General features: G+C 39.3%; 1 protein-coding gene across 1 annotated transcript in view; it reads left to right on the top strand.

Moving 5' to 3' along the window:
* Positions 1 to 27904, top strand: part of HYDIN (HYDIN axonemal central pair apparatus protein) — a 402907-nt gene that overhangs the window by 56039 nt on the left and 318964 nt on the right. The window contains exons 8-9 of the mRNA XM_064273799.1: positions 10964 to 11147; positions 24229 to 24328. Coding sequence (XP_064129869.1) covers positions 10964 to 11147; positions 24229 to 24328 — 284 coding nt within the window. The remainder of the gene's footprint in view (positions 1 to 10963; positions 11148 to 24228; positions 24329 to 27904) is intronic.

The raw sequence follows: 27904 nt of genomic DNA, 5'->3' as shown, positions 1-27904 counted from the left end.
TAGAGGGAACTGTGACAATGACAGGAGACAGTGGACCAAGAAGCCTTCTCATTCAGACAATGAGCATTAATCACCGGATTGCCACTGTGCCATCTTTAAAAAGTGGGAAAAGAAAAGCCTTTCCTGCCTAAAAACTTTATTTTGCCCTATGGTATTGAAATACCAGTGGTTTAAAAAGAGGAGACAGCTCATCCACTGCTTGATTTGTCCCATTTCCGGAGCTAACTTGAGCTTATCAGCCATCAGCATGGCCCAGGCATGTTTAAAAATAGTGTGGGAGCAGGTACAAAGAAAGAAAGAGGAACAGCAGTAAAAGTGGTGTTTTGATATCATACCTGCCCTGTGGGCGTAATGTTTTGGGGAGAACAGTACACATTTGATAAGAGGGAACCATGGGAAATTCTGTACTGCTTCAATCTGAAAACTGATTAACGTTTCATTTAGAAAAATAACTTGTATTCTTTTTACAAATTTTATGTATTATTTTGACTATCCATTGACTATGTTTTATTTGCTATTAACACGTAGTCAATGAATGTTGTTGCTGTTGTTGTTAGGTACTATCAAGACAGCTCCAGACTCATAGTAACCCTATGTACAACAGAATGAAACAATGCCCAGTCCTGTGCCATCCTCACAATCCTTGCTATGTTTGAGCCCATTGTTGTAGTCACTGTGTCAATCTGTCTCATTGAGGGTCTTCCTCTTATTCTCTGGCCCTCTACCAAGCATGCTGTTCTTCTTCAGGGACTGATCCCTTCTGATAACATGTCCAAAGTACGTGAGACAAAGTCTGCCGTCCTTGCTTCTAAGGAGCATTCTGGCTTCTTAGAATTTAGAAAACAAAGACAAGTACAAAGATAAAGATATAGATATATTATAATCTTACAACCTAGAAAAAACTACTCTTAAGATTTTGGTATATCTGTATCTGTTCTTTTTCCCATTGGTTTTTTTCTGCCTTTATTACAAAATTGGGATTACTCTATACATTCCATTTTGTAATTTGCTTTCTCACTTGAAAATATTTAAGACATCTGAAAATGCTGTTAAACATTCTTCTCTAATACCATTTTAGTAGCTGCCTAGCAGTCTATTGATACAGATGCATCACAGGAGGTGTGTAACATATTGGCTAACACCAGAGGATTCAGATTACCAAAAAAAAAAAAAAAAATCATAATTTGAACTCTTAAGTTCCATCTAAGGAGCCCTGGTGGCACAATGGTTAAGCGCCCAACTGCTAACTGAAAGGTCAGCAGTTTGAACCCATCAGCTGCACTCTGTGATAGAAAAGACCTGGCGATCTGCTCCTGTAAAGACTATAACCTAGGAAACCCCACAAAGCAGTTCTGTGCTGTCCTGTAGGATCTCTATGAGTTGGAATCAACTTGATGACACACAACAACAACAGGCTCCATATATTAGCTGTGTGAACTTGGACAAGTTACTTAACTATTCCAAGCCTCAGTTTCATCATCCATAAAATAGAAATGATGATGATAATAATAATAATTAATCTCATATTGAGTTGTTATGAGCACCAAATTATGTGATGCATATGAAAGGTTTACCAAAAAATAAAATTTACCAAGTACCCTATAAATGTTAGTGTTTATGATTCCCATTATTTGTTTAGCCAATTTCTCATTATCTTACATCAAATTTCCCCACATTTTTGTTTGGTATTTTTGCCAGCACTTAGATGAACATCTCTGTAGCTATGTGTTTGTTTATATCCATGACTGTTTCTTTAGAATTTATTCCTAGAAATGTAATTTATTGTTTCAAAGAGTATGCAGTGTATACGTCTTCCAGGTATGTATCAAATAACCAAAAAAAATCCTTTTTTAAAAAAAGGAACACTGAGCTGTCTTTAATTTGTCCTTGCTCTGCCTAGCAGTATAGAGGGACTGTTGCCCTGGTTACCTTGGACACTGCTTCCTACCTAGCAATCAAAAGGAAGCACACAATGCTTTCTTCATTGGAACCAGAACACACTGAACATATTCCTTCAATTTCTTTATTCTAGGTGACCAAAGGACTCTGGACAGTGAAATTAATTTAAAAAAAAGTGTTATTTGGCAGTGCTGAGCATGCATTTTGCATGAAATCATTTAAAAAACAGTTGGAGCTGGGACAGAAATTCATTGACCCTGAACTCCTACCCGGCATTCATGTTGCTAAATAATTTGTCTCTCACTACTGGTAATACCAGTAGAATGTTGGGATAATGGTCATGTGTCCTGGAAGGAGATAAAAATTCAGTCTGCAAAGTTCAGGTGAAGTAACTGATGCCAGGAGTAATATGAACACAGCTTCAGTGAGGGCAATAGTTGGGGGGCTGAGGGAAGCTGCTTTTTAACTTATGATACATATTAGGTGCTAGAGAGAGGGCAAAAAGGAGACATCTTTAGATGCAATTTGAGCATTTTATAAGCTTGACAGTTTGGTAATTGCTTATGGTTGACACAGGAGAAAAGTGGTATTTATTGGACACTTGATGTCTAAGGAATATATCACATTTAATTCTCAAAACATCTTTTTGATGGAGGAGTTTCTATTATTTCTGTTTTGTAGGTGAATACACTGAGGCTTAGAGGAATTGGATAACTCCCAAAGTCACAGAGCTAGTAAATAAATAGTAAAACCAGTTTCCACACCTAGTCGTTGCTGGCTCCAGAATCTATTCTCTAGGAAGCTAATAGCTGAGGAATAATTAAACCTAAGCAAGTTTAAAAGGTATGAAATCATTATTGAGAGCGTGAGTGGTAAGGCAGGTGTGAAGTATTTAAACAGTGCCCTAGAAGATACAGTTACCTAAAACAAAATATTTGTCTGTATATACATAAGGACCCTGGAGTAAGCAAATGGGCATTGAGTGGGAAGGGCAGCTAGGGAGGATTTATTGAAGGAGAAGTGCCTAAAGAGAGGAAGCTGAGGAGGCGGAGCCAACATAGCACTGTAGACAGAAGCACCACTCCGTCCCTCCACAGCAAAGACCCAAAAGACTAAGTAAAACAGAGACAAACATCAACCCTGGAACCCTAAGCATCAAGTGAAGAGATGAAGAACTCAGCCAAACACCGAATGGAATAAGAACCCGGCAGAGAACAGAGACTGAGGAGAGATATGTGTGGAGGTCCCACGTCATCTAACACAGGACAGATTCACCATCTTGGACTCCTGTTGGAGACCAGCAGACAGGGAGTACAGGAAAGCAGCTTCACAGAGCTCCCAGGAGGGAACAGAGCGCCTGGTAACCAGTGATATATTCTTTCCCAGCCCCCCATCCTTCTCCCCCCTGCTCAACCTCCCCTGCTTCATAGCTGACTGCAGTCGCTTGGCTGGCCAGGAAGTGCAGGAACTGTGCTGCTTGGATTTGGCCTGCCCACATCAGGTATCAATGAACAGGGAGTACGGGAAAGCAGCTGCATGGAGCTCCCAGCAGGAGACAAAATACCCAGTAACCAGTGATATGCACTTTCCCACCCCCGCCTTCTTCCGCCACTGCTGGGCCTCCACTGCTTCCCACTGGCCACAGTCTCTTGGCCAGGAAGCACCGGATCCAGCCCCGTGCCACTTGGATTCACCCTGCCCACACTGGCCAGCCCCATCAGTGCCATTTGTTTGTTGCTGGTATTGCTTTTTTCTGTTTCTTTTGGTTTTCTCCCTGCCTCTCACCACCTCCCCTTCCTTTCGCTCAACCACCTGGCTCCATGTGCCAGCTTTGCTTCTTCTTGAAAGGCTGTAAAGCACCGCTCCGCTGGGAAAGTGCTTCCCTGGACCGCACCACCTTGCTAGTGGGATCCCTCAGGACTTTTTTGTTTTTGTTTTCTTTTTCTTTTCACAGCTTGGGAGCCCCTTCTAGCCAGGCTGTACTGCCCAACTTGGGAGCCACTTCCCTGGTCTGCATAGCCACCCCAGTGGAAACCCCTGGGGCATTTCCTTTTTTTTGTTTTGTTTGTTTTCTTTCTCTTTGTGCAGCTTGGGAGCCCCTTCTATCCAGACTGTACTGTGTGGCCTGGGAGCCACTTCCCCGGTCTTCGCAGCCACACTGGTGGGATCCCTGAAAGCTTTACTTTTCTTTTCTCTAATTTGTATTTATTCTATTTTTTCTTTTTGTTTTTCTCCATTTCTTGGTTTCTTGTCTCTCCACTCCAATGGCAAGCTCCCTCAGCACTTTTCTGTTTGGTTGTTTAGGACCCTTGTTTCTCTCTCCTCTTTCCCATACCCATCTTATCTCCACACATGACAGCTTCCACCCTCCTTCCTGCCTACCTGAATCATGTGCTGTACGTCACACCCCTGAGCAGCACAGACATGCCCTACCAGAATCTGCCCTGCACTGATTCCTGGACCACCCTGTTGGACCTAATATATGCCACAAACAACCCATCCCAGCCCCTCCCCTTCAGCTGTACCTGCCCTGCTGCACCATAGCTAAACAACTGGCATTGCCCACTGGACAAGGAGGTGAAAGGCATCATGCCTACAGATGAGCAAACAAAAAAGAATGCACAGCCCACCTGCTCAGACATAACAAAATAAAACAAAAAAGCAGGATGAAACAAACAAATCTACAATCCATAAATGAGGAAAATAGCTACTGAATGTCCTGAAGACAGCAGACAATATCAGAACATATTTAAAAAAAAAAAAAAAAAAGGTTGGCTCCAGTAGGCATCCAAAATAAGACACCAGATGACTTTCCAGTAGAAGGAAAGGCACTAGAACTACCTGATAGGGCATTCCAATCTCTAATATTCAGAGCTATCCAAGAATTGAAGCAAAAAGCAGACAAAAATGAGGAAAAATAGACAAATTCATGGAAGTTACACACACACACACACAAAAATGGAAGAATTCAGGAAAATAATACAGGAACAAAATACCAAAATGAATTCACAACTAGAAATCATACAAACACAACAATTAGAAATCCAAAAGATAACAAGATTTCAGAAATGGACAGTGTCATAGAAGGGCTGAGAAGCAGGTTTGAAACAATGGAACACAAGATTGGTGAAATTGAAGACAAACACTAGGATACAACTTTGAGGAAAAATCAGAAAGAATGAAGAAAAATGAAGAAGCTCTGAGAATTATGTGGGATACAGTCAAAAGCAAAAATTTTTGAGTAATTGGAGCTCCAGAACAGGGGGAGAAAACGGAAAATACAGAGAGGATCATTGTGGAATTGCTGAGAGAAAACTTCCCTGATATCATGAAAGATGAAAAGTTGATCATCCAAGAAGCTCAACAAACCCCATGTAGGATAGACCCAAAAAGAAAATCACCAAGGCATATCATAATCACACTCACTAAAACCAAAGACAAAGAAACAATCCTGAGAGTAGCTTGAGAAAAACAAAAAGTCACCTACAGAGGGGAAACAATAAGACTAAGCTCTGATTATTTGACAGAAACCATGCAGGTAAGAAGGCAATGGGATGACATATATAAAGACTTGAAAGAAAAAAATTTCCGACCAAGAATGATATATCCTGTAAAATTCTTATTCAAATATGATGGTGAAATTAGGACATTTCCAGATAAACAGAAATTAAGGGAATATGTAAATATCAAACCTAACTTACAAGAATTATTAAAGGAAGTCCTTCAGTTTGAGAACCAACAACATCAGACCACAGCCTGAATCTAGGACACAAGCTCATACCAGCCAGATACCAACCTAGGAAATGAACTCTCAAGGACTATCCAAAGCCAAAAGAATTGCAACAGGGAGCCAGAGAGGTTAGTCTATAAACAATAACAACATCAGAACAATAAAAGAAGGAATAAACAGTGTAGGTATAGAATGTTCTAATGGAGAGGAAGGCAAGGCAATATCAAGTAATAATAGACTGATTCAAACCTAGGAAGATAAGGGTAAATTTCAAGGTAACTACAAGGAAAGTTAACAATCCTACTCATCAAAATAAAGAAGAAAAACATAAAGTCTCAGTAAACACAAAATCTACAAAACAAAAGAAATGGAAAAAAAATCCACAAACAAAAGGAATTCAGCACAGGAGAATAAGAGGAACAAAGAAAACATCAGCACCACAAAAAAAAAAAAAAAAAAAAAAAAAGCACTACAAAATGACAGCAATAAACTCACACCTATCGATAGTTACACTGAACAAAAATGGTCTAAATGCACCCATAAAGAGAGAGTGACAGAATGGGTGAAAAAAAACAGAATCCTTTAATATGCTGTCTACAAGAGACACACCTTAGAAACAAAGATGTAAATTTATTAAAAATCAAAGGATGGAAAAAAATATATCAAGCAAACAGCTACCAAAAAAAAAAAAAAATCCGGCGTGGCAATACTAATCTCAGATAAAACAGACTAAAACAAAATCCACCATAAAAGCCAAAGAAGGGCACTATATATGATTAAAGGAACAATCCATCATGAAGACATAACCATAATAAACATCTGCACACCCAGTGACAGGACTCCAAAATACGTAAAACAAACTCTAATAGCACTGAAAAGAGAAATTGACAGTTCCACATTAAAAGTAGGAAACTTCAACACACCACTGTCAGTAAAAGATAGAACATGTAGAAAGAAACTCAAAGATACAGAAGAGCTAAAGGGCACAATCAGCCAACTTGACCTCATAAACATATATAGAACACTCCACCCAACAGCTACAACGTACACATTCTTTTCCAATACACATGGAACAGTCGTCTCCATAATAGACCACATCTTAGGACACAGAGCAATCATTAACAAAATCAAAAATATTGAGATGATACAAAGTATCTACACTGACCAAAATGCCATCAGGGTAGAAATTAACAACAGGAAGAGCAAGGAAAAAAAAAATCAATTACATAGAAACTGAATAACACCTTGCTTAAAAACCACTGGCTAATAGAAGAAATCAGAGATAGAATCAAAAAATTCCTAGAATCAAATGAGAATGAAAACGCATCATACTAAAACCTCTGGGACACGACAAAGGCGGTGCTCAGAGGTCAATTTATAGCAATAGATGCACACATCAAAAAAGAAGAAAGGGACAAAAATCAAAGCATTAGCTACACAACTCGAACAAATAGAAACAGAAGAGCAACAAAAAGCACACAGCCGCCAGAAGAAAGGAAATAATAAAGATCAGAGTAGAAATAAATGAAATAGAGGATAGAAAAACAATAAAAAGAATCAGCAAAACCAGAAGTTGGTTCTCTGAAAAGATCAACAAACTACTGGCCAAAAAGAAAAACAGGAGAGAAGGCAAATAACCCAAATAAATAAAATGGGGGCCATAACAACAGACCCAACTGAAATGAAAGGGATCATAAGACAGTATTATGAAAAATTATACTCCAACAAATTTGAAAACCTAGAAGAAATGGACAAATTTCTGGAAACACACTACCTACCCAAACTAACGTAAAATGATACTGAAAATCTGAACAGACCTGTAATGAGAGAAGAGATTAAAAGGTAATTAAAAAAAACTAACAACAACAGCATAAAAAAGCCCTGGCCCAAATGGCTTTACTGGAGAATTCTGCCAAACATTCAGAGAAGAGCTTATACCAGTACTACTCGGACTATTTCAGAACACAGAAATGGAAGGAATATTTCCAAATTCATTCCATGAAGCCAACATAACCCTGATACCAAAACCAGGTGAAGGCACCGCAAAAAAAAAGATTACAGACCAATATCTCTGAAGAATATAGATGCAAAAATTCTCAACAAAATTCCAGCCAATAGAATTCAGCATCATATCAAAAAAATAATATACCACAATCAAGTACGGTTCATACCAGACATGCAAGGATGGTTCAACATAAGAAAATCAATCAACATAATCTACCACATAAAGAAAAGAATTACATGATCATCTCAATCAACACAGAAAAGGCATCAGTAAAGTGCAACACCCGTTCCTGATAAAAACTCTCAAAAAAATAGGTATAGAAGGGAAATTTCTCAACATAATAAAGTGTATCTATACAAAACCACAGCCAACATCATTCTAAATGGAGAGAGGCTGTAACATTCCTGTTTAGAACAGGAACAAGACAAGGATGCCCTTTGTCACCACTCCTATTTAACATTGTTCTGAAAGTTCTAGCTAAGGCAATACGGCAAAAAAAGAAAGGGCTTCAAATGATAACGAAGAAGTTAAATTTTCCCTATTTGCAGATGATATGATATTATACATAGAAAATCCAAAAGACTCCACGAGACAACTACTGGAACTAACAGAAAGATTCAGCAGAGGAGCAGGATACACGATAAACATACAAAAATCAGTTGGATTCCTATACAGCAATAAACAGAACCATGAAAAGGAAACCAGGAAAAGAATACCGTTTATAATAGCCCCTAAAAAAATTAAATGCTTAGGAATAAATCTAATGAGGAAGGTAAAAGACCTATACAAAGAAAACTACAAAACACTACTGCAAGAAACCAAGAGAGATCTACATAAATGGAAAAACATACCATGCTTATCGGTAGACTCAACATTGTGAAAATGACAATTCTACCAAAGCAATCTACAAATACAATATAATCCCAATCCAAATACCAACAACATTCTTTGAAGACATGGAAAAACTTATCGTTAACTTTATAGGGAAAAGGAAGAAGCCCCAGATAAACAAAGCACTACTGAAGAAGAAGAATAAAGTAGGAGGACTTGCACTACCTGACCTCAGAACCTACTATACAGCTATGGTAGTCAAAACAGCTTGGTACTGGTACAATGACAGATGCGTTGACCAATGGAATAGAATTGAGAACCCAGGTGTAAATCCATCCACCTGAGGTCACCTGATCTTTGACAAGGGCCCAAAGTCCATCAAATGGGGAAAAGACAGTCTTTTTAACAAATGGTGCTGGCAAAACTGGATGTCCATCTTCAAAAAAATGAAATAGGACCCATGCCTCACACCATACACAAAAACTAACTCAAAATGGATCAAAGACCTAAATATAAAGCCAAAAACTATAAAGTTCATAGAAGAAAAAATAGGATCAATGCTAGAGGCCCTAATACATGGCATTAACAGGATAAAAATCATAACCAGCAACACACAAACTCTGGGATCATCTAAAAATTAAAAATCAAAGGACTTCACCCATAGAGTAAAAAGAGAACCTACAGACTGGGAAAAAGTTTTTGGCTGTTACAAATTAGACAAAGTTCTCATCTGTAAAATCTACAGGAAAATCCAACACCTCTAAACAAAAAGACAAATAATCCAGTTAAAAAATGAGCAAAGGAAATGAACAGACACTTCACCAAAGAAGACATTCAAGTGGCCAACAGGCACATGAGGAAATGCTCTCGATCACTAGCCATTAAAAAAAAAAAACATTGGGGAAGTGCAAATCAAAACCATAATGAGATACCATCTCACCCTGGCATTACTGGCACAAATAAAAAAAAACAGGAAATAAATGTTGCAGAGGCCACAGGGAGATCGGAACTCTTATGCACTGCTGGTGGGAATGCAAAATGATACAGCCATTTTGGAAAAAGATATGGTGCTTTCTTAGAGAGCTAGAAGTAGAAATACCGTATGATGCAGCAATCTCACTCCTAGGAATATATCCTAGAGAAATAAGAGTCATCATACAAGTAGACATATGCACACCCATGTTCATTGCAGCATTGTTCACCATAGCAAAAGGATGGAAACAACTTAGATGCCCATCAACAGATGACTGGATAAACAAACTGTGGTACATACACACAATGGAGTATTATGCAACGATAATAAACAATGATGAATCTGCGAAACATCTCATAACCTGGATGAATCTGGAGGGCATTATGCTGAGTAAAATAAGTCAATCACAGAAGGACAAATATTTATGAGACTCATACAAAAAGAAAGAATCTTTGATGGTTATGAGGGAGGGGAGGGGTGGGAATGGAAAAACACTAAATAGGTAATAGATAAGTGGTAACTTTGGTGAAGGGTAAGACAGTACACAGTACTTGGGAAGCCAGCACAACTCATACAAGGTAAGGTCATGGAAGTGCCATAGACACATCCAAACTGCCTGAGGGACCAAATTGCTGGGCTGAGGGCTGTGGGGACCATGGTCTCGGGGAACATCTAGCTGAATTGGCATAACATAGCTTGTAAAGAAAATGCTCTACATTCTACTTGGCGAGTAGCATCTGGGGTCTTAAAAGCCTGTGAGTGAGCATCTAAGATACTCCATCTAAGATACTTGCTCCCCTTTGGAAGCAAGAAAGAATGAAGAAAACTAAACATACAAGGGAAAGATTAGTCCAAGGAACTAATGGACCACATCTACCATGGCCTCCATCAGACTGAGTCCGATACAGCTAGATGGTGCCCAGCAGAGCTGGAGAAAAATGTAGAACAAAATTCTAACTCACAAAAAAAGACCAGACTTGCTGGCCTGACAGAGACTGGAGAAAACCTGAGAGCATGGTGCCAGACACCCTTTTAGCTCAGTAATGAAGTTACTCCTGAGGTTCACCCTTCAGCCAAAGATTAGACAGGCCCATTAAAAGAAACGAGACTAGAGGTGCACAACAGCCCAGAGGCAAGGACTTGAAGGCAGGAGGGAACAGGAAAGCTGGTGATAAGAAACCCAAGGTCGAGAAGGGAGAGTGTTGACATGTTGTGGGGTTGTTAACCAATGCCATAAAACAATATGCGTACTAACTGTTTAATGAGAAACTAGTTTGTTCTGTAAACCTTCATCTAAAGTACAATAATAATAATAAATAAATAAAATAAAGATGAGGAAACTGAGACTCTGAGAGGTAAAAGCACAAGGTTGCCCAGCTAGGATGTTACAGACTCAGAGCAGGCAGTGACTATCCCACAGTGATAGATGAAGACATTTCTAGGAGGATGAACTGGAAGGCAACCTATTTACCAGTTTGTCCTGAGAGTACCAAAATGAATCTTACATCACCTGTATTTTCTTTAGGGTCTGTGATGATCTGATCAAAGAGGAAAAGAGTGAGACTGACGAGTTTCTTGAAGAGTGCATTATTGATCCATCACTCCGAGAACGTCTTTCCGTTCTCTCCCGCACCTTTGAGAATCAGAGAAGGCTGATTCAGGGAGACAACATGCTCTTCTTGAATAACATTTTCACTATTGAGCCTCTGGTGAGTACATGTATAAAATCTGATCCTATACCCAACATAAGTAGGAGTGCAGGACATGTTTCAACGGGAGCATTCAGTGGAGTGAACACACAACTAGTGATTTCCGAAATCCTGAAGATTCTGCCTGAAGAGCCTCGTCATCATTATGAGACATTGAATGAAGGTTAATGCTCACAGGTCACATTTATAGAGCATTTTCTATGTGCCAGTCACTGTGTTAAATAAGAAATTTGATAACTTACTCAAGGTCAGTAGTGAAAAATTCATCCCTCTACGATAGAGTTTCTCAATCTTGGCACTATTGACGTTTGGGGCTGAATGATTCTTTGTTATGGGAGCGACCTGTATATTGCAGGACCTTTAGTAGCATCTCTGACCCCCTACCCACTAGATGCTAGTTGTGACAACCAAAAACCTCTCCAGACATTGCCAAATGTCACCTGGTAGGCAAAATCACCTGGGTTGAGAACTGCTCAGTCCTTAATTCACTGAATAAATACCTGCATGTTCTGTACCAGATATTATGTGTGTACCAGGCACTGATGAACAAAACAGACATAGTCCTTACGGTCACAGGCTAGCTAGTGAGAGCTGAGACAGAATTAGAAAAGGGTCTGTCTGATTCGACATACCGAACTCTTAATCACTCTCCCCTGATGCTTCAAAATAAAAGTAGCTAGCATCTTCTATATTTACTGTGTGCTAGGCATTGTGGTAAAAGCTCTGGGAGCATTACCTCACACTTAGCAGGCATAGAATGATGTGTGGTAAAAAACTGACGGGAGTTGAGAAAGCCCACAACTAGTTAGAGCTTCTGGATTGTTACCTTTCAAACCACTCGGGGAGAAGACATGGGCACAGAGACACATTCAAACACAAGGTCGCTTGTGGGAAATGCCACTGAATTGTGTAGACCCATTTTCCTTACATCCATCCTTCCAAATTGTTATTAAGTGATGTAACATGGAAAAGAGGTTCTATGAGTTTGAGAAATACTAGGTTAAATATTGTTTGAAAGGTTTCTTTACTGTAAGATTTGTAAAAGTCTTTGATATGCTAATATGCATTGTAAATCTTCAAGAGAGAGCTTTCCCCAAACTTATTTGTCATGGAATCCTTTTATCCCTGAACATCCTCTGTGACTGATGTTTTGTGGGACCCGCTATGTGAATGCTGGTGAAGACAGTAAATTCAGAGGCTGACATGATTATCATAGACAACACGTTTTAGAAAAGGCTTGTTAAGAAGAAAGCCTTGAACTGGGCTTTGCAGGACAGGACTTTTGGAGAACAAAACTGGGGATGTGCATGCCATGACTCATCCTTGGTTTATGAGTGGGCCAGTTTGCTTTAAGTAAAGTGCTCAAGGTAGAGATGTAGATTGAAGCTGACTCTTTGTAAGAAGAGAAGACTGACAAAGTGATCTTCAGATATGATGGGTTAGACCACCAAGAGTTTAAAAAGGTGAACATACGGTCTTGGAAGGATAGGACAGGTTCCAAAAGTAAAAATAGATCAATTCCAGAGATGCTGAAAAGGGCAGAAGGGAATTATGGATCCACAAAGACAAGTGGCTGAGTCCAGCAACCTGGGTTGAGGCAGGGAAGAACAATCAGACCTGGTAATCTTAGATGTACCTACCAGAAAGTTCCACAATGTAGGCAGTTCAGGATTCTGCCCAGGTGGCTCTGGGACTCCGGGTTGTTGATTGTCGTTTCTGTTCCTCATTGCCTTCTGGAAGTAGATAGCTCTGGGGTCGCTGACATGGTGGTCAGGAGGAGGTGAGAAGCCCACAGGTGAGCCCTGAGCATTTCTAAAGCAGAAATAAAAAGACTAGGGTTACCTCAGATTTTCTTCTCCTCATGCACTCTTCCATAACCTAGTTTATTTCCAGGGCTTCGTGATGGAAATATCTGTGTGTTAAAATATGACATTTAATATGATTGCTTTTAGAGTCCAGATAGAAACTGAATTGGATATTCTCATCATAAGGCATCTTTTTAACCATTAGGGGAATTTTTTTTTTTAATAGCATACATGGAAATGGTATTTTTTTTTTAATTAAATTGGCTGATTTTGTTTATATTAAGTGAAAAAAAAAAAATGTCAGAAACAGAATAGTGCCCCTCTAAGGAGTCTGTGACTCAGAATATAAGTAGTCACTATGGAATCTGTAATGATTTTCTTTTCTGTGTGCTGTTCAGGTTTTCTTCTCAGAATAGCGTTCAGTAGCTGGATCTGACAGTTTTTGTAAGATGAAAATGAAGGCATGAAACTTTCCTGGTATCTTCCTAAGGCTATTCTGGTCGAAACGGCAGAACTGTGTCAGCTATTGTGAATTATTTACTGATGTTAAAAATCTTTTTTTTTTTCCTACTTGAAGATCTTGATGGTTTTATACGCTACAGTTCCTGAACATGAGTATAATATACTTTTACCTTATAAATTACTTTTGAAGGTATTTGATGGAAAAATTCTGCCATTTACTTGCATTTTAACTCAAATGTGAACTGTGGGTATTTGCCACAGTTGAGATTTTGGGTTTCCAGTGTAGGTAAATAAGTGCTACAGGAGTTGCTGATGAAAGGATGGGAAAAGAGATGAGATCTGTACTGAATCTTGAAGAAAGGGTAAGATTTTATTGAGTGGAAGGAAAGGAGGAGAATGTTCCCAGATGGAGAAATTATGAAAGCAAAGGAAAGAGAAACTGTTAGGTTCAGGTCATATTAAGTAACAATGAGTAGATTGTTACTTAATATGTAACAATTCTCAGTTTTTCTGAAGCAGAGGTTACAGAAAAAATAAGAAATGAGGCCTAGAGAGTAGAGAAAATCTGGGTTGCCATGCTAGCATGTAGTGCTTTAGCCTACAGATTGTTGTCTCCCGTGGTGCATTGCTGAAACCACTGGATGGTAATGTGTGTCCCCTGCAAAAAATAGTTTTGCTGTCAAATAAGTTTGGGAAATACTGGTTCAAAAGATTGATTCTTTTGATAGAGTGCAAGCAGTATTCCCCACGAACCCTTTTTCCTACAGAGCATACACCAGACTCAGTGTTCTGTAGATCATAGTTCGGTAAATGGTGCGGAGGGTATCAGACTCACTGCAGGGCTTGGAGCAGGAGCGTGATGTATTCAGGATGTTTTAGAAAGGTTATGCTGGCAGCCATGTATGGGTCGAAGGGTGGATAGCAGGTGAGATGGGTGGTTCAGGGAGGCAGGGGATATGTACTAAATAGTGCAGGAAGGTATCAGGGAGACTGGACATCTCTGCAGGTAAGTTCAGGGTGATGAGGACCTGGAACAGCTCAATAATGGCTGGAAAGCAAAGGCAGGTATGAGAAACCTTCGAAAGGAAGACACTAACGTGCTTTTTGATTGGCTGTTGAAAGTGAGACAGCGTGTGTCTCCTCAGATCCGGTGTGATTAAGAGAATTATGCTATCTTTGATAGAAATTAGCAAAGCCAGGAGTCCTGGCTTAAGTCCTAGCTTTGCCAATAGTAAATGTGATCTTAAAAAAGCCATTTGATCTCCCTTGGCCTCAGTTGTCTTGCACACAAAACAAAGGTATTGGAGTAGATCATTTTGATCCTTCCATCTCATTAATTCTGATTCTCCAATTGGGATGAAACTCTGAGTGCCTTAAGGTCAAGGAGTGCCTCCTCCTCATCTTGTGCCTAGTACCTAGCACAATGACAGTAAACAGATGAATGAATGAACAAATGAATGTCAATCTACTTGTTGATGTAATGAATTTGGTTTTAAACATGTTGAATTTGAGATGATAATAGATGTTCAGCAAAATTTTGGAAATGCATAACTAAAATTTGAGAGGGAAATCAAGACTAGGGCCAGATTTGTGAGCATCCTGTAGAGGTCTTTGTTGAAGCCATGAAAAGTGCATAGAAACTCTGAGAACAGAGCAAATAAAGGAGAATTGCAGAGGGCCCAACACTTGCCCCCTGATGCTCACCTTTAGAGATCCGGTGAAGAGAGTAGAAGCTGTGAATTCACAGAGAAGGATGGCCAAGAGGAGAACCTGGTCAGCCAAGGGCCTATCACCGTGGCAGAAATCAGGTCTTACATGTCATTCTACCTTATCGTGCCTGGCTCATCACCATTTTCCACTCAAGTTCTATTCTGAATCTTGCTCACATGCCAGATCAGTAACACCAAATGGCCATTACTTAATTTCTGACAGTTTAGCTATGCATTGGTGATTAGTTTTTTCTTAGGGTGTGATTCCCTTTTATTAGCTTCTCAGTGTGAGCTGAGTTCACAGGAGAAGCAGAGAAGATTAAAACCAAGCAATGTCACCTACTAATGATCAGTCTCTAATTGATATTCTGTTCAAAAATAAAATAAAAGATTGATGCTGGGCTTAGAGACCACTTCACTTTCAGACAGACTTTTTGGTTTTTGTGTTCACCGCAGGAAGCACAAGGTCTTTAAACAAGGTGAACTTAAAAAGAAAAACAACAACAATGTTAACTTAGAGTCTGAAAAGAAATGAGAAATATATGCTTATTTTCTCAGACCTATGCCTTTACTTTGTGGTTCTTCAGCTGCATCAGCTAAAACAACAAGGTTAATTTAGCCCTCATTCTCTGCGTATTGAATGTCTTATGGGAACCTGTTCCTGTTTTAGAGGCTCTTTCAGTTTAAAGCAAGGATATTCAAGATTAAGATATCAGTCGCTGTCCCTTATTACTCAGAGGTGGTGATGGGTTTGAATTTATATCAAATTTTATTAATATTATAATGTGAGAAGTAGTTTGACTCAATGCTATAAGAAATGAGTCTAGAACTATCAGTTCTTACTCTGTTCTGCCACCTGTTCACCACTTGGCCACAGGTTAGTTCCATTGTCTTGTCTCACTTTCTTCTCATCATGCTTATCGTATGACATTGCCATGGGTTCAGTTACTCAAACCTTGAAGAGTTATTCTGGGATGTCTTGGGTACTGATGCAGCTGCAGGGCACCAGGACTGTTTCTCTCCCCTCACGTTCTTGCAATCTGGACAGAAAGACCAACACGCTGCTCCACCAGTAGAAGTGGGACCTTGTCTTTTGAGAGACCCCAGATGTGTTCATTGGTGGAGAATGAGGATGGGCGAGGACCCAGAGTGACCACTGAGAGAAAGGAGCCCTGGGGAGATCACAGAACAGAAGACTTGCAGGAATGTTTTCTAGCTTTATTTGGTAATTTATTGGTATTTTAAAAGTAACCAGAATTGCTGTTCTAGTCATTATAAAAAAAAATGTGGCATATTACGATTATTTATTTCAAGTTCTTTAGGATTAATTCTTTTGTTAATGTCTTGGAGTATTAATGTCATTATCCTAAAATTTTCCATTTATTTGTTACTTAGGGAGGGTGCCGGATTCTGTAGAATACTGATCCTTTCTCAAGCCACCTGCTTCCATAACTGTTTTTCCCCTTTGGAAAAGAACTGCAAAATTGGGTCTATTATGCATGTTTTATGCCTTCCAGGAAAGCAAATGGAGTTGGCTACTTTCAGAAGTATAATGTTCTATGTACTAGATGGACCTTGGCTGTACAGAATTTTGACAGTCTCATTCTGTTATTTCCTCGGCTTAGGTCTCTTGGGTACCCTGAATGAGAGAGGTTCCAAGACAAAAAACACACTTCTGAAAATTGAGAAGCAGAAGAATATCACAGGCCAAAAAGAAAGTTAAGCTTTCGATTTCTGTGGGCCTCTAGGAGTCCTCTGAGAAATCACAGGACAGATGTGCTAGCCTTGCTTCTGAACTCTGCGTCTACTGGTTCAGGTCACACTTTTAAGATGCAGCAATTTTCCAACTATAGAACACTTGATATTTTCTCGAAAAGACAGATCTGAGAATGTAAAGGTATTTGCCCAAACTAGCTCTCATGTATTGGTGCACGTTAGTGAGCAGGGAAGATGTTTCTGCTCCCGTTAGCAAGTGTTTCTGCATCAGAGGAAACTTAATCCAGTGTTCCCAGGGAAGCTCAAGGTTAAATTAATTAATCCTTGAAAAGGGAGAGAAACTTTCTTTGTTAACATGTTAGTAATAGTAAACCATGCTTTGTCATCATCTAAGCCTGCAGAAAACATGCTGTCCCAGCAACTCAAGCTATGAGAGCACAGCTCAAATTTAGTTTATTTTTCCCAAATTGACATAGCCTGTGAGCTCAGCAGAATCAGCTTGGGTGGAAGCCCACATGGCTACCAAAAAAGAAAGATCTAGCTTTTTACTGCAAACCCCTTCTACTTCTTGTACCATTAGCCGCTGAGTCATGTTTGCAAACATGTGGGAGCTGACTCCTTGGAAATGGACACCAGAAAGGAGAAGGGAGGATTGGGATCTGCTGAGAGCAAACTGTCCTTGACAAGTCACAGCTCTTCCATCAGGATGGTTTTCCCATTCTTCGGTCTCCCTTTATTAGCATTTTTCCTTTCCTATCTCTTGCTCAGCCAAACATTTCCAATTGTGCTGGTACATTCACTATTGTATTGGAGAGCCAGCGTAGGTGGAGGAAGGCCTAGGGATGTCTTAGAAACAGCTAGGTTCCTCATGGCTCATTAAATGAGTTAACACCCATCCTTGCTAGAAGAGGCACAAATCTGTTCTCTCCAGAGAAAGACATGAACATCACACACAGCCCTATAAAAACCCCAGTGGAATTTTCACCGCATTTGGCTTGGAAGTGGGATCAAGATAGAACATACGTTTTGTGAAACTTCCTCTGGCAAATGGCCGAACCTTAGAGCCCTCTCTTAGAAACTCTCCTGGTCCTTATTTTGAGAATCAGAACTTTACTTGATTCAGTTTTCTGCACCAGGAGATATAATAGAGTAGCAGGGTTTCTGCATGCCATGTGCCAATTTTATCTCAGTGATAATTAAGATAGCGTACTTCCCATTCTTTTAGCTTCCATTTATTTTCTTATCTCTCTTTGAGACAACTGCCTTTTGTCCTGAATCAGGATAAAGAGAGCTACCACTTCTCAAATTGATCTGGAAGGTTCTGAAAGAGCAATTGTGGGTAGTGTAACAGAGGATAGCTTCTAATCAGTGCTTTTTAAAAAAAAATTAATTGATAGAATTTTGACTTTAAGAGTGTGTTTTCATTTCCCAAGAGAAATTCTTTATGTTGATATTTCTCTAGTATTTTATAGAGAACCATCAAATAGCTGAAAATATCTATTTACGTGATCAAGAATATTTCCATTTTGGTGGAACATGATAGAATTCATCACACCTTATAGCTGCTCTTGAAGTCATTATTCACCCATCCTGGTCTGAGCTGACTGAACCCTGACCCTCAGCCCAGCCAGGGTAGCTTGATAAGAATCCACCAATGCATTTCTCAAGAACTGTCCCATTCTGATGTTGATGGTGTCATACAAAAGAACCTCTTGTAAGTCACCTTGAAGCGGAACCTGAAAATGTGAGCATGCAGGTGTCTTATAATATTCACCAGACAGGAACACTTGCTTATCGGTTGTAGTGTTAATTTCTTCTGGCCTAACCTTTTGTTATAATTGCAGTGAGGTTAAAGAAGCTAGAAAAGAAATTTCTATAGAATCACAGCTCTGCCACTTACTACTGGTGTGGCCTCGGGTGAGATACTTAATTTTACTTTGCCTTGGTTTTCTTATCTTTAAAATGGGGATTATACTACTTCACTAAATAATATATATAAGCACTTAACATGGTGCTGGGAACATGAGCTCTCAGTAAATAGTTGCAAATACTATGATTTGAAGTTAGACACACTTCTCTTGTCAGGATAGATAATATGATTGGAAAGTATAACATTTGAGTGGGCAGACATTTAGATCACTCTTCTAAAAGTAAGTTGGGAATTAAAATGCAACCATTTTATATTATAAATGTAAGAGTTGAATCATCATTCTAAACTACTTTCCAGATAAACCAGTAAATTAAATGCACATATAACTCTCTTCTTGCACTTTGGATTTTGATTTGGCATAGTTTGCCAGAAATAATCCTTTTTTGGAAGGAAAGAAGAAGAAGGGAAGGGAGGAAGAAAAAGAGGGAAGGAATGAGGAAGGAGGGAACAGAAGGGAAGGGAAGAAAGAAGGAAAAGAAAGGAAGGCAAGTGAAGGAGAGAAATGGATTCTAGGAAGGGAAGAAAGTTTTTTTTTTTTCTATTTTATTTATGAATTTCCAAGTGAAAATTTTTGAAAGCTTCTTTAATTGTTGCCTTAATAGATAGATAGATAGATGATAGATAGAGATTGATTGATTGATTTAAGGAGATCATTTTTAAAGAACACCTTTCTCATGATCGTATTATCACTTATCGTGTCCCAGTGTCAGTATGTTCATGGGCAGCTTTCAGAAAGTCTCAGAACTGTTGCATCAAATCACTTGTTTAGTTGTTCTTGTTCCAGAAGGAAACATGAAGTTCTGTTTCCAGAAATATTTAATATTTGGGTAAAAATAGCAATGTGAGAGATAGTCTTAGACCTGGAAATTAAAAGTTGATTCCCTCCAGCAGGTCACTTGATTAATAAGTGAAATGCAATTACTTTACTTATGGATCTGAGGGGAAATACAAAACATTAGGACCAAGAAGGAAGATAATTATAACTGAAGGCCATTTTGACAATTATTTTCAACAGCTAAATAATAGTCACAGACTATACACTCAGTATCTCATTTGGTGAAAGAAAATGGACAATGGTGGGAGAGGGCTTATGTACAGAAGGAAAGCAGAATTGTAAGATATTCTGGCACTGAGGCAGGACTCATGGGACTGGGAGAAAGGGATATTGATGTCAGAACCAGTAGGGAAAATTCAGAATGTTTTGGTTGCAAATGCTAGAACTGCAACATTAAAAAAGATTTCTTTTCAGAGGCATAAATGACCTGGAAGTTAATTTCAGAAGTGTTGAAGTAGTAATATGAAATGTTTCAAAGGCATGTAAGTAAAAGTGCAGTCGTTTTAGGCTTGTTGCCTGTTTCTGGTGTTTGGTCTAAGATTTGCTGGGAAATGCTTTTTGCTCTAAAGAAATAGAAGTTCTTTAAATTTCATTTTAATCCCAGCTGAAAAATAAAAGTGTCCTTCTAAATGTTTCTAATGGAATCAGAGCACTCTTTCAAATGGCCTAACATTGAGAGCATCCCTCTGTGAGAGGAAACTGAATGACCACCCTCCTGTTTTTACAGATACACACAGCACTCTTAATACACTTTACCTGCTATAAGCCCAGGAGAGGGTTTTGTATAGGATTTGCTTTTGGATTATCTCTGGGGCCCCGAAAAGCTGCAGGTTTCTCAAAGATGTCATAGGCACAATAAAACAGCTGCAGCCCAGGATAAGAAAGCCTGAGGCCTAACTCCCATTCTATTAGTCAGAACACTGTAGACATAGACTTCCTTGCATTGGCCTTCCCTCACCAAGCAGAAGAGCTTCTCAGCTTTCAGGGCCTGCATATCAGATCATCCACTTCTCTATCAGAGCCAAATGTCAACATTTGTCTCCTCTAGGGTCTTCTGGTGGCCTTTCTGGAGTATGTCTAGCATCACACATTTGCAACCCACCGGTTCTGCTAATCAGGCTTGTTTAGTGATAAGATGTCAAAAGCGCTTCTGGAATAGAAATTTTTTTCAGTATGTTGCTTTGTTGTCTACAAATGGACCCTAGATTCTCTTCTGGGACCGTGCTGTTAAAAGAGATCTGGCCATCAAACCACAAGACCCTTGAATTTTTCCTTATGTACTGAGGTTATCTGATTTCCAGTATAGCCTTTTTTAGCATGACTTCTCTTAGGATCTGAGATGGCCCCTGGCCCTTCAGTCAGTCAGTGTGGATTTAGAGCAAAGTACATCCACCAGTGGAGTACATTGCCTCATGGGTTAGGAGGAAGCCCAGGTCTTCAATAGTTCTGAGATGGTATACCCACTGATACTCTATTGGCTGGCTGAAGATCTGAACAGGTAACCCACCTGGTATTCTTGGGCCTATCTGCCCATCCTAACCATGAGTATTCCTAACACTCCATAGCACTGAAACTCCCACCAACCAAAAATGGCCAGGAATTTTGCCATTTATCGTAAGGAAGCAGATGCTTGTCTCAAGCTTTTAGAAAAGTACCACAGTGAGATGCCTAAATAAGCAGAAGTGCTTAGGACTTCCCTGATCCCTACATGATCTCAAAGGCCCCTTTTGACTCTAAAATTTTATGAGTTGTGGTGCCAGTTGAGGAGAAAATTAGTTGCAAAGATGAGTAAGCATCTGCTAATAACTACAAAATGTGCAAACTGAGTGAATACAGCTAATTTAATAAATAAATATTGAGCACCTACCATAAGCCATCTCTGTTCTAGGTGCTGGAGGTAGGGCAGTGCTTGCACTCATGAAGCCTTCATTCCATCAGGCTATTCTGAGGATGTGGGAGAAAGCAAAGGCCCATGTGACAGTCACAGCCCTCAGTCCCTGCTACTTATGGGCTCTGTGCCCTCCATCATTCTGCAGTCAGGAGGGATGCTGTCTGAGACATGCACTGTCAGGCTGATTGAGTTCATAAATAAACCTAAATTGGTGCTAGTTTTCTGTTTTCCCTCACTTGTTCCATGTCTGCATTTTAAACCATTTGTCCTTTTCTCAGTTCTTTATTCCTGAAGTTTGCTCATTTCTAGCCAGACTGGTAATAGACTATGTATTGGGGAGTGTCTGAAGCTACAACCTGATTATTTATCAAGTTTTCTTTCTTTAGTTTTCAGTTAAGCTGGTGGAACCATTTATGTATTCAAGATTTTTGGATATATTTATCATTTATGTTCATTTGGCTCTGTTTACAGAAACTATAAACACATATTCCCCCCTCCTGCCCAATTTTTTCATCTTGGTCTTTCTAAGTGGCATAAAAATAACATCCATCACAGCAAACAGTTATGTACTGAGCTCTTAGTGTATACCAGTCTTGGGCAAAACACTTGACGTCCATGACCTTGTTCAAACCTTACAGAAACCCTTTGAAGAAGGTGCTGTTAGCATCTCCTTTTACAGACCCGAGAGGTTAATGAAGATGTACCAGGTTACATGGTTAGTACCAAAACTGTTATCAAAGAATACTTAACAGGGCTTCTGATATGTGGCATGTTGCATTGCAGTTTCAAAACTGGGTTTGACGTTGACTGGTTTGAATTAAAGTGAGAAATATTGCACTAGATTAGAACCAGGATTTGATCTGGTCATTGTTCTGCCATTGATATCAAGAGAGAGCTATGTTTTAGGAGAATAGAAGTGTTCCCTTACACTGACAACCTCAAAAGTTAGGAATGTGGTCTCTACACCAAAGAAGTTAGGTGCTTCTTTCTTTTTGACCCCTCTGGACACTTATCATGTATATTATGAAATATTATATATATATTTTTTTAACTTTTATTGAGCTTCAAATGAACGTTTACAAATCAGGTCAGACTGTCACATATAAGTTTATATACACCTTACTCCATACCCCCTCTTGCTCTCCCCCTAATGAGTCAGCGCTTCCAGTCTCTCCTTTCGTGACAATTTTGCCAGCTTCCAACTCCCTCTATCCTCCCATCCCCCCTCCAGACAGGAGATGCCAACACAGTCTCAAGTGTCCACCCGATACAAATAGCTCACTCTTCATCAGCATCTCTCTCCTACCCACTATCCAGTCGCTTCCATGTCTGATGAGTTGTCTTCGGGAATGGTTCCTGTCCTGGGCCAACAGAAGGTTTGGGGACCATGACCGCCAGGGTTCCTCTAGTCTCAGTCAGACCATTAAGTATGGTCTTTTTGTGAGAATTTGGGGTCTGCTTCCCACTGATCTCCTGCTCCCTCAGGGGTTCTCTGTTGTGCTCCCTGTCAAGGCAGTCATCGATTGTGGCCGGGCATCAACGAGTTCTTCTGGTCTCTGGTTCATGTGGCCCTTTCTGTCTCTTGGGCTCATAGTTACCATGTGACCTTGGTGTTCTTCATTCTCCTTTGCTCCAGATGGGTTGAGACCAATTGATGCATCTTAGATGGCCGCTTGTTAGCATTTAAGACCCCAGACGCCACATTTCAAAGTGGAATGCAGAATGTTTTCATAATAGAATTATTTTGCCAATTGACTTAGAGGTCCCTTTAAACCATGGTCCCCAAACCCCCGCCCTTGCTCCGCTGACCTTTGAAGCATTCATTTTATCCCGGAAACTTCTTTGCTTTTGGTCCAGTCCAGTTGAGCTGACCTTCCCTGTATTGAGTATTGTCCTTCCCTTCATCTAAAGTAGTTCTTATGTACTAACTAATCAGTAAAAAACCCTCTCCCACCCTCCCTCCCTCCACCCCTCGTAACCACAAAAGTATGTGTTCTTCTCAGTTTATACTATTTCTCAAGATCTTATAATAATGGTCTTGTATAATATTTGTCCTTTTGCCTCTGACTAATATCGCTCAGCATAATGCCTTCAAGGTTCTTCCAAGTTACGAAATGTTTCACAGATTCGTCACTGTTCTTTATTGATGCGTAGTATTCCATTGTGTGAATATACCACAATTTATTTAACCATTCATCTGTTGATGGACACCTTGGTTGCTTCCAGCTTTTTGCTATTGTAAACAGAGCTGCAATAAACATGGGTGTGCATATATCTGTTTGTGTGAAGGCTCTTATTTCTCTAGGGTATATTCCGAGGAGTGGGATTGAAATATTATATTTTTATACATAGTTATCTTTCTACTAAGATGTGAGCTCCCTGCAATAGTGGACCACACTTTTATTCACCTCTGAAGTCTTAGTGCTGGCCACACATTGGGCATAGGGGCAATCTTCACTGAACAGACAAAATTTTTAATTGCCCTAAACATCCTCATTTCCTTTAGTAATTGTTATATGTTCATGAACTTACTAAAATTATCTTTAGAACTCATTTTCAATTTGTACCACTCCTTAAGTTAACAAACAGTGTAAGTTTACTATCCGTGGGTGAAATTAATACTTTCTTTTATTTGTTGTAAAAATATTTCCTGCAATTATAACTTAATAACATTTAAAAGCAGTATCTTCCCTTCGTCATATTGTTTTTTAATGACTCTTCTATCTTTTTCAGGAAGGTGATGTCTGGCCCAACTCTTCAGCTGAAATCACTGTGTATTTTAACCCTGTGGAAGCCAAGCTCTACCAACATACTGTTTACTGCAACATTTCAGGTAGAGACTTCTTCCATGTGGTAAACTCAGCATATAAAATACAGTACCTGAGTGTGTGTGTGTGTGTGTGTGTGTGTGTGTGTGTTTGGTACAAGACATCAGTAGGGGAATAATGGAGCCAAGCCGTGAACCTCTCATTTCTTTCTAGAACAGTTCAAACTTTACAGCGCATTGCAATGGCGGAGTGGCGGGGGAGGGGGGAGAGTATGAAATGTAGATCTTTACTTCTCCCTGATTTCTTACAGCAGGAAGAATATTACCTGAGATGAAGTCTCTTCATGTTATTTTTTTTCTTTGATAATATTTGGCTTCTTAAATTTTTCTTTCTTTGTAAATTTTTATCAAAATAATGCATGCCAGTTAGAATGGGAAGGCAGCCTGGGAGTAGCCAGAATCCATGAAGAGGGTGTACAAATAGGGTGACAACCTGATGGCATCAGAAGATTGGCTACATACAGAGGGACTGAGCAAAGAAGTGAATGTGTTGAGGATAATGAGAGCCAGTTTTTTTGTTTTGTTTTCCTCTTGGAGGAGGAAGATACAAATATGGAAAGGGGAAGGGTAAAATGAACCCTTTGGTATTTGAATGGAATTGGAGTTACCATTGTGAACTCATGGTTTTTGATATGTATAGATAGATATAGAAGTAAATATACATGTAAATGTGTGACTATGTATATATACATACATATGTATATTTCCTAGCTATGTCCATTGAGAGGTGCTGGAAGCAGTGAGACCCTAATAGCAATGAGCACACCTAGCACTCAAAGCTTGGTTCCTAAATACCATTTTCTACTAAAAGGAACCCTGGAAAACTGACTGATTCCAGGATTGGGGCAGGGAAAGACCAAATGAGCCTGGAACATCCTCTTGTGCTAGAAAGTAAGGAAGTGTTCAAAGAACAACAGGAACATGTCAAAATGACACAGAAGCCAATAAAGAGAATCCTTTGGAATCTATGAGTCCACGTAGCAAAAATTTACATTTGGCAGCCATCATAAACCAAAACCAAACCAAACCCATTCCCATCAAGTTGATTCCATAGTAATCATCAGTTCAAATAAAAAGCATCAGTGGATCTTAAAACCAATGGATGAAAATGTGGTATGAAACAGGATTTTTAATTGTCTCAAAAGATTTTCCAAAAAAACTTATTAATTACAAAGGGGGGAAAAATCTAAATTATAGTGAAGAAATCTGGCAAACATGATTTTAGTTAATACCACCAATAATGGGACAAATCAACATCTGTAATTTTAAAAAAAGTTCAGAACTTTTTAAAATGCCAATAAACAAATAAATAAAGTATGTAGATAGTAAAATTTTTTAGGTAAAACAGCAGTCTGTTTCCCCAGTACTACCTCCCAGAGGAAGCACATTTAGCTATTTCTTCTGATGATTTCTCTTGCTAACTCTATGCTTATCTTTGTTGATTTATCAACTTCACACATTTTTTGGCTCCCCATTATGAAGGAGGAGGGTTTAATTTATTTATATTACCCCTCATCTCCTCCTCCCCTTCCACCCACCTACCAGGCTTCTTAATGGGTCTGGAAGAAATGTTGGTACATCAGCATCCAGACAGGGACTGGAAATGCTCCAGTGGCCCCCACGCCACAGGTGGTGGGACCTCCCTCCCACCAACAGCTCCCCTGGGATGTCATTCCTGGCCGTTTTCCAGGGGGGTTGGCTGCTCTCCAGGAGGTTCCCAAACATTATACAACTAGTTGTATTTATCTATTGTTTCGTTTGCAGTTCTGAATTCTGCCACAGAATTCACGTCCTGGTAAACTGAATAGTATAATTTTCCATCTGCATGACATTCTTCTTTATTTTGTTAGTTGTTTATTAAAAGATAAGATTACCAGAGAAGGGCTTTGTTTACACAGTAATTCCATATTATTTTCTCTGTAAATTCCATGTAATTCTGTGTGTCTTTTTAAGGGCTGGTGATGATTTCCTTACTATTATCTTCAAAGAGTTGGTAAAACCTCCTGGTCTTAGGTCACAAAGAAACACTTCTTAGGCAGATAGAACAGCTCTTTCCCTTATTTTGTTTTGTGTTGCTTTGCTATGCTTTGTTCTAAATATATATGTCTATATATTTTAGGCATATACAAGCTAATACATATAAATATACTTCCCCCTCACACCTTTTTACATAAATGATAGCATACTTTACACAATGGTTGTAACATTGCTTTAATAATATTTCTTAGAGATTATTCTATAACAATAAATACAAAGTCTTATTCTTTTTCATGGTTGTCTGGAAATCCTTGGTATTTACATACCACAGTTTAACTTTTAACCTTTTTTCATTTTTAAATATAACATAAATACAAAAATGTAAGTTTGTAGTAGTTTGTTATAGCAGCAATAGAATACTAATACACATACATATACATTATAACAAATAATTGTAAAGCAAACACTATAAAATTGCTACCAAGATCAATAATAGAATATTTCCAGCCCCCCAAAAGCCCCTCTGTGTCCCTTCCCTTCCCCTGAAGTAATCACCATCCTGTCCTTTATGATCATCATGTCCTTGCTTGCATTTATAGTTTTTATTCCTATGTATATATTCCTAAACAATACAACCTAATATTGCCTGTTTTTGAAATTTGTATAACTGGAATGAATCTGCATGTCTGATCCATGTTGTGGCTTGTACCTCTAATTGTATTTCCTTTTTGTTGCTTTATAATGTTCTATGATATGAACATATGTTCAGAGACAGGAAGAAGCATGGAAGGCTAACGTCATTGGTCTTGAGAGAAGCCTCTCAGGATGCATGAGATTTCAACAGGCTAACTAGCTCACATCTCGAAGTGCAACTTTCTTCTGAAAGCTTTTGTATCTAGGTGCCATGGGTACAAATATGTGTAAAAACATAGTCCCCACCCACAGAAAGCGTAGAAATCAGTGGGGGAAACTGACATATAAACCAACATTTATAGTGTAATGCTCTGCAGTGAATGAATGAATAATAGAAGAGGATATAGGGCACACAGCTCTGTCTTGGAATGTTAAGGAAGGCTTCCCAGAAAAAGTGACCCTTGAAGTATTTGTTAAAAACCCATTGCCATCAAGTTGATTCCAACTCATAGCAACCCTGTAGGACAGAGTAGAACCGTTCCATAGAGTTTCCAAGAAGCAGCTGGTGGATTCGAACTGCCGACCTGTTGGTTAGCAGTCGAGCTCTTAACCACTATACTACCAGGACTCCATTTGTTTTAGTCAAGTTAAAATGGTGGGGGGGTGGGGCAGGGACTGGGTACGTCAGGCAGGGAAACACTATGTGAAAATACGTAGAGATGTGAGAGCATGAAATGTCAAAGAATTTCAAGTTCTTACTGTGTGGCTGCCATGTTTGTGTTTGTGTGTGTGTGTGTGTGTGTGTGTGTGTGTGTGTATCTGTGTATGTGTGTGTTGGAAAGGGAGAGAGGCAGTAACAGGAAATGAAGTTGGAGCAGTAGGTAGGATCCAGTTCATGGACGGCAGCCTTTGAATGTTGGACTACGAACTTTGGACATTATGCTGAGGGCAGTGGGGATTCATTGAAGGGCT

This window comes from Loxodonta africana, chromosome 21 (assembly GCF_030014295.1).
Source record: "Loxodonta africana isolate mLoxAfr1 chromosome 21, mLoxAfr1.hap2, whole genome shotgun sequence".
Taxonomy (NCBI): domain Eukaryota; kingdom Metazoa; phylum Chordata; class Mammalia; order Proboscidea; family Elephantidae; genus Loxodonta; species Loxodonta africana.
Note: the sequence above shows the minus strand (reverse complement) of the source record. Positions and strands in the feature narration are given on the sequence as shown.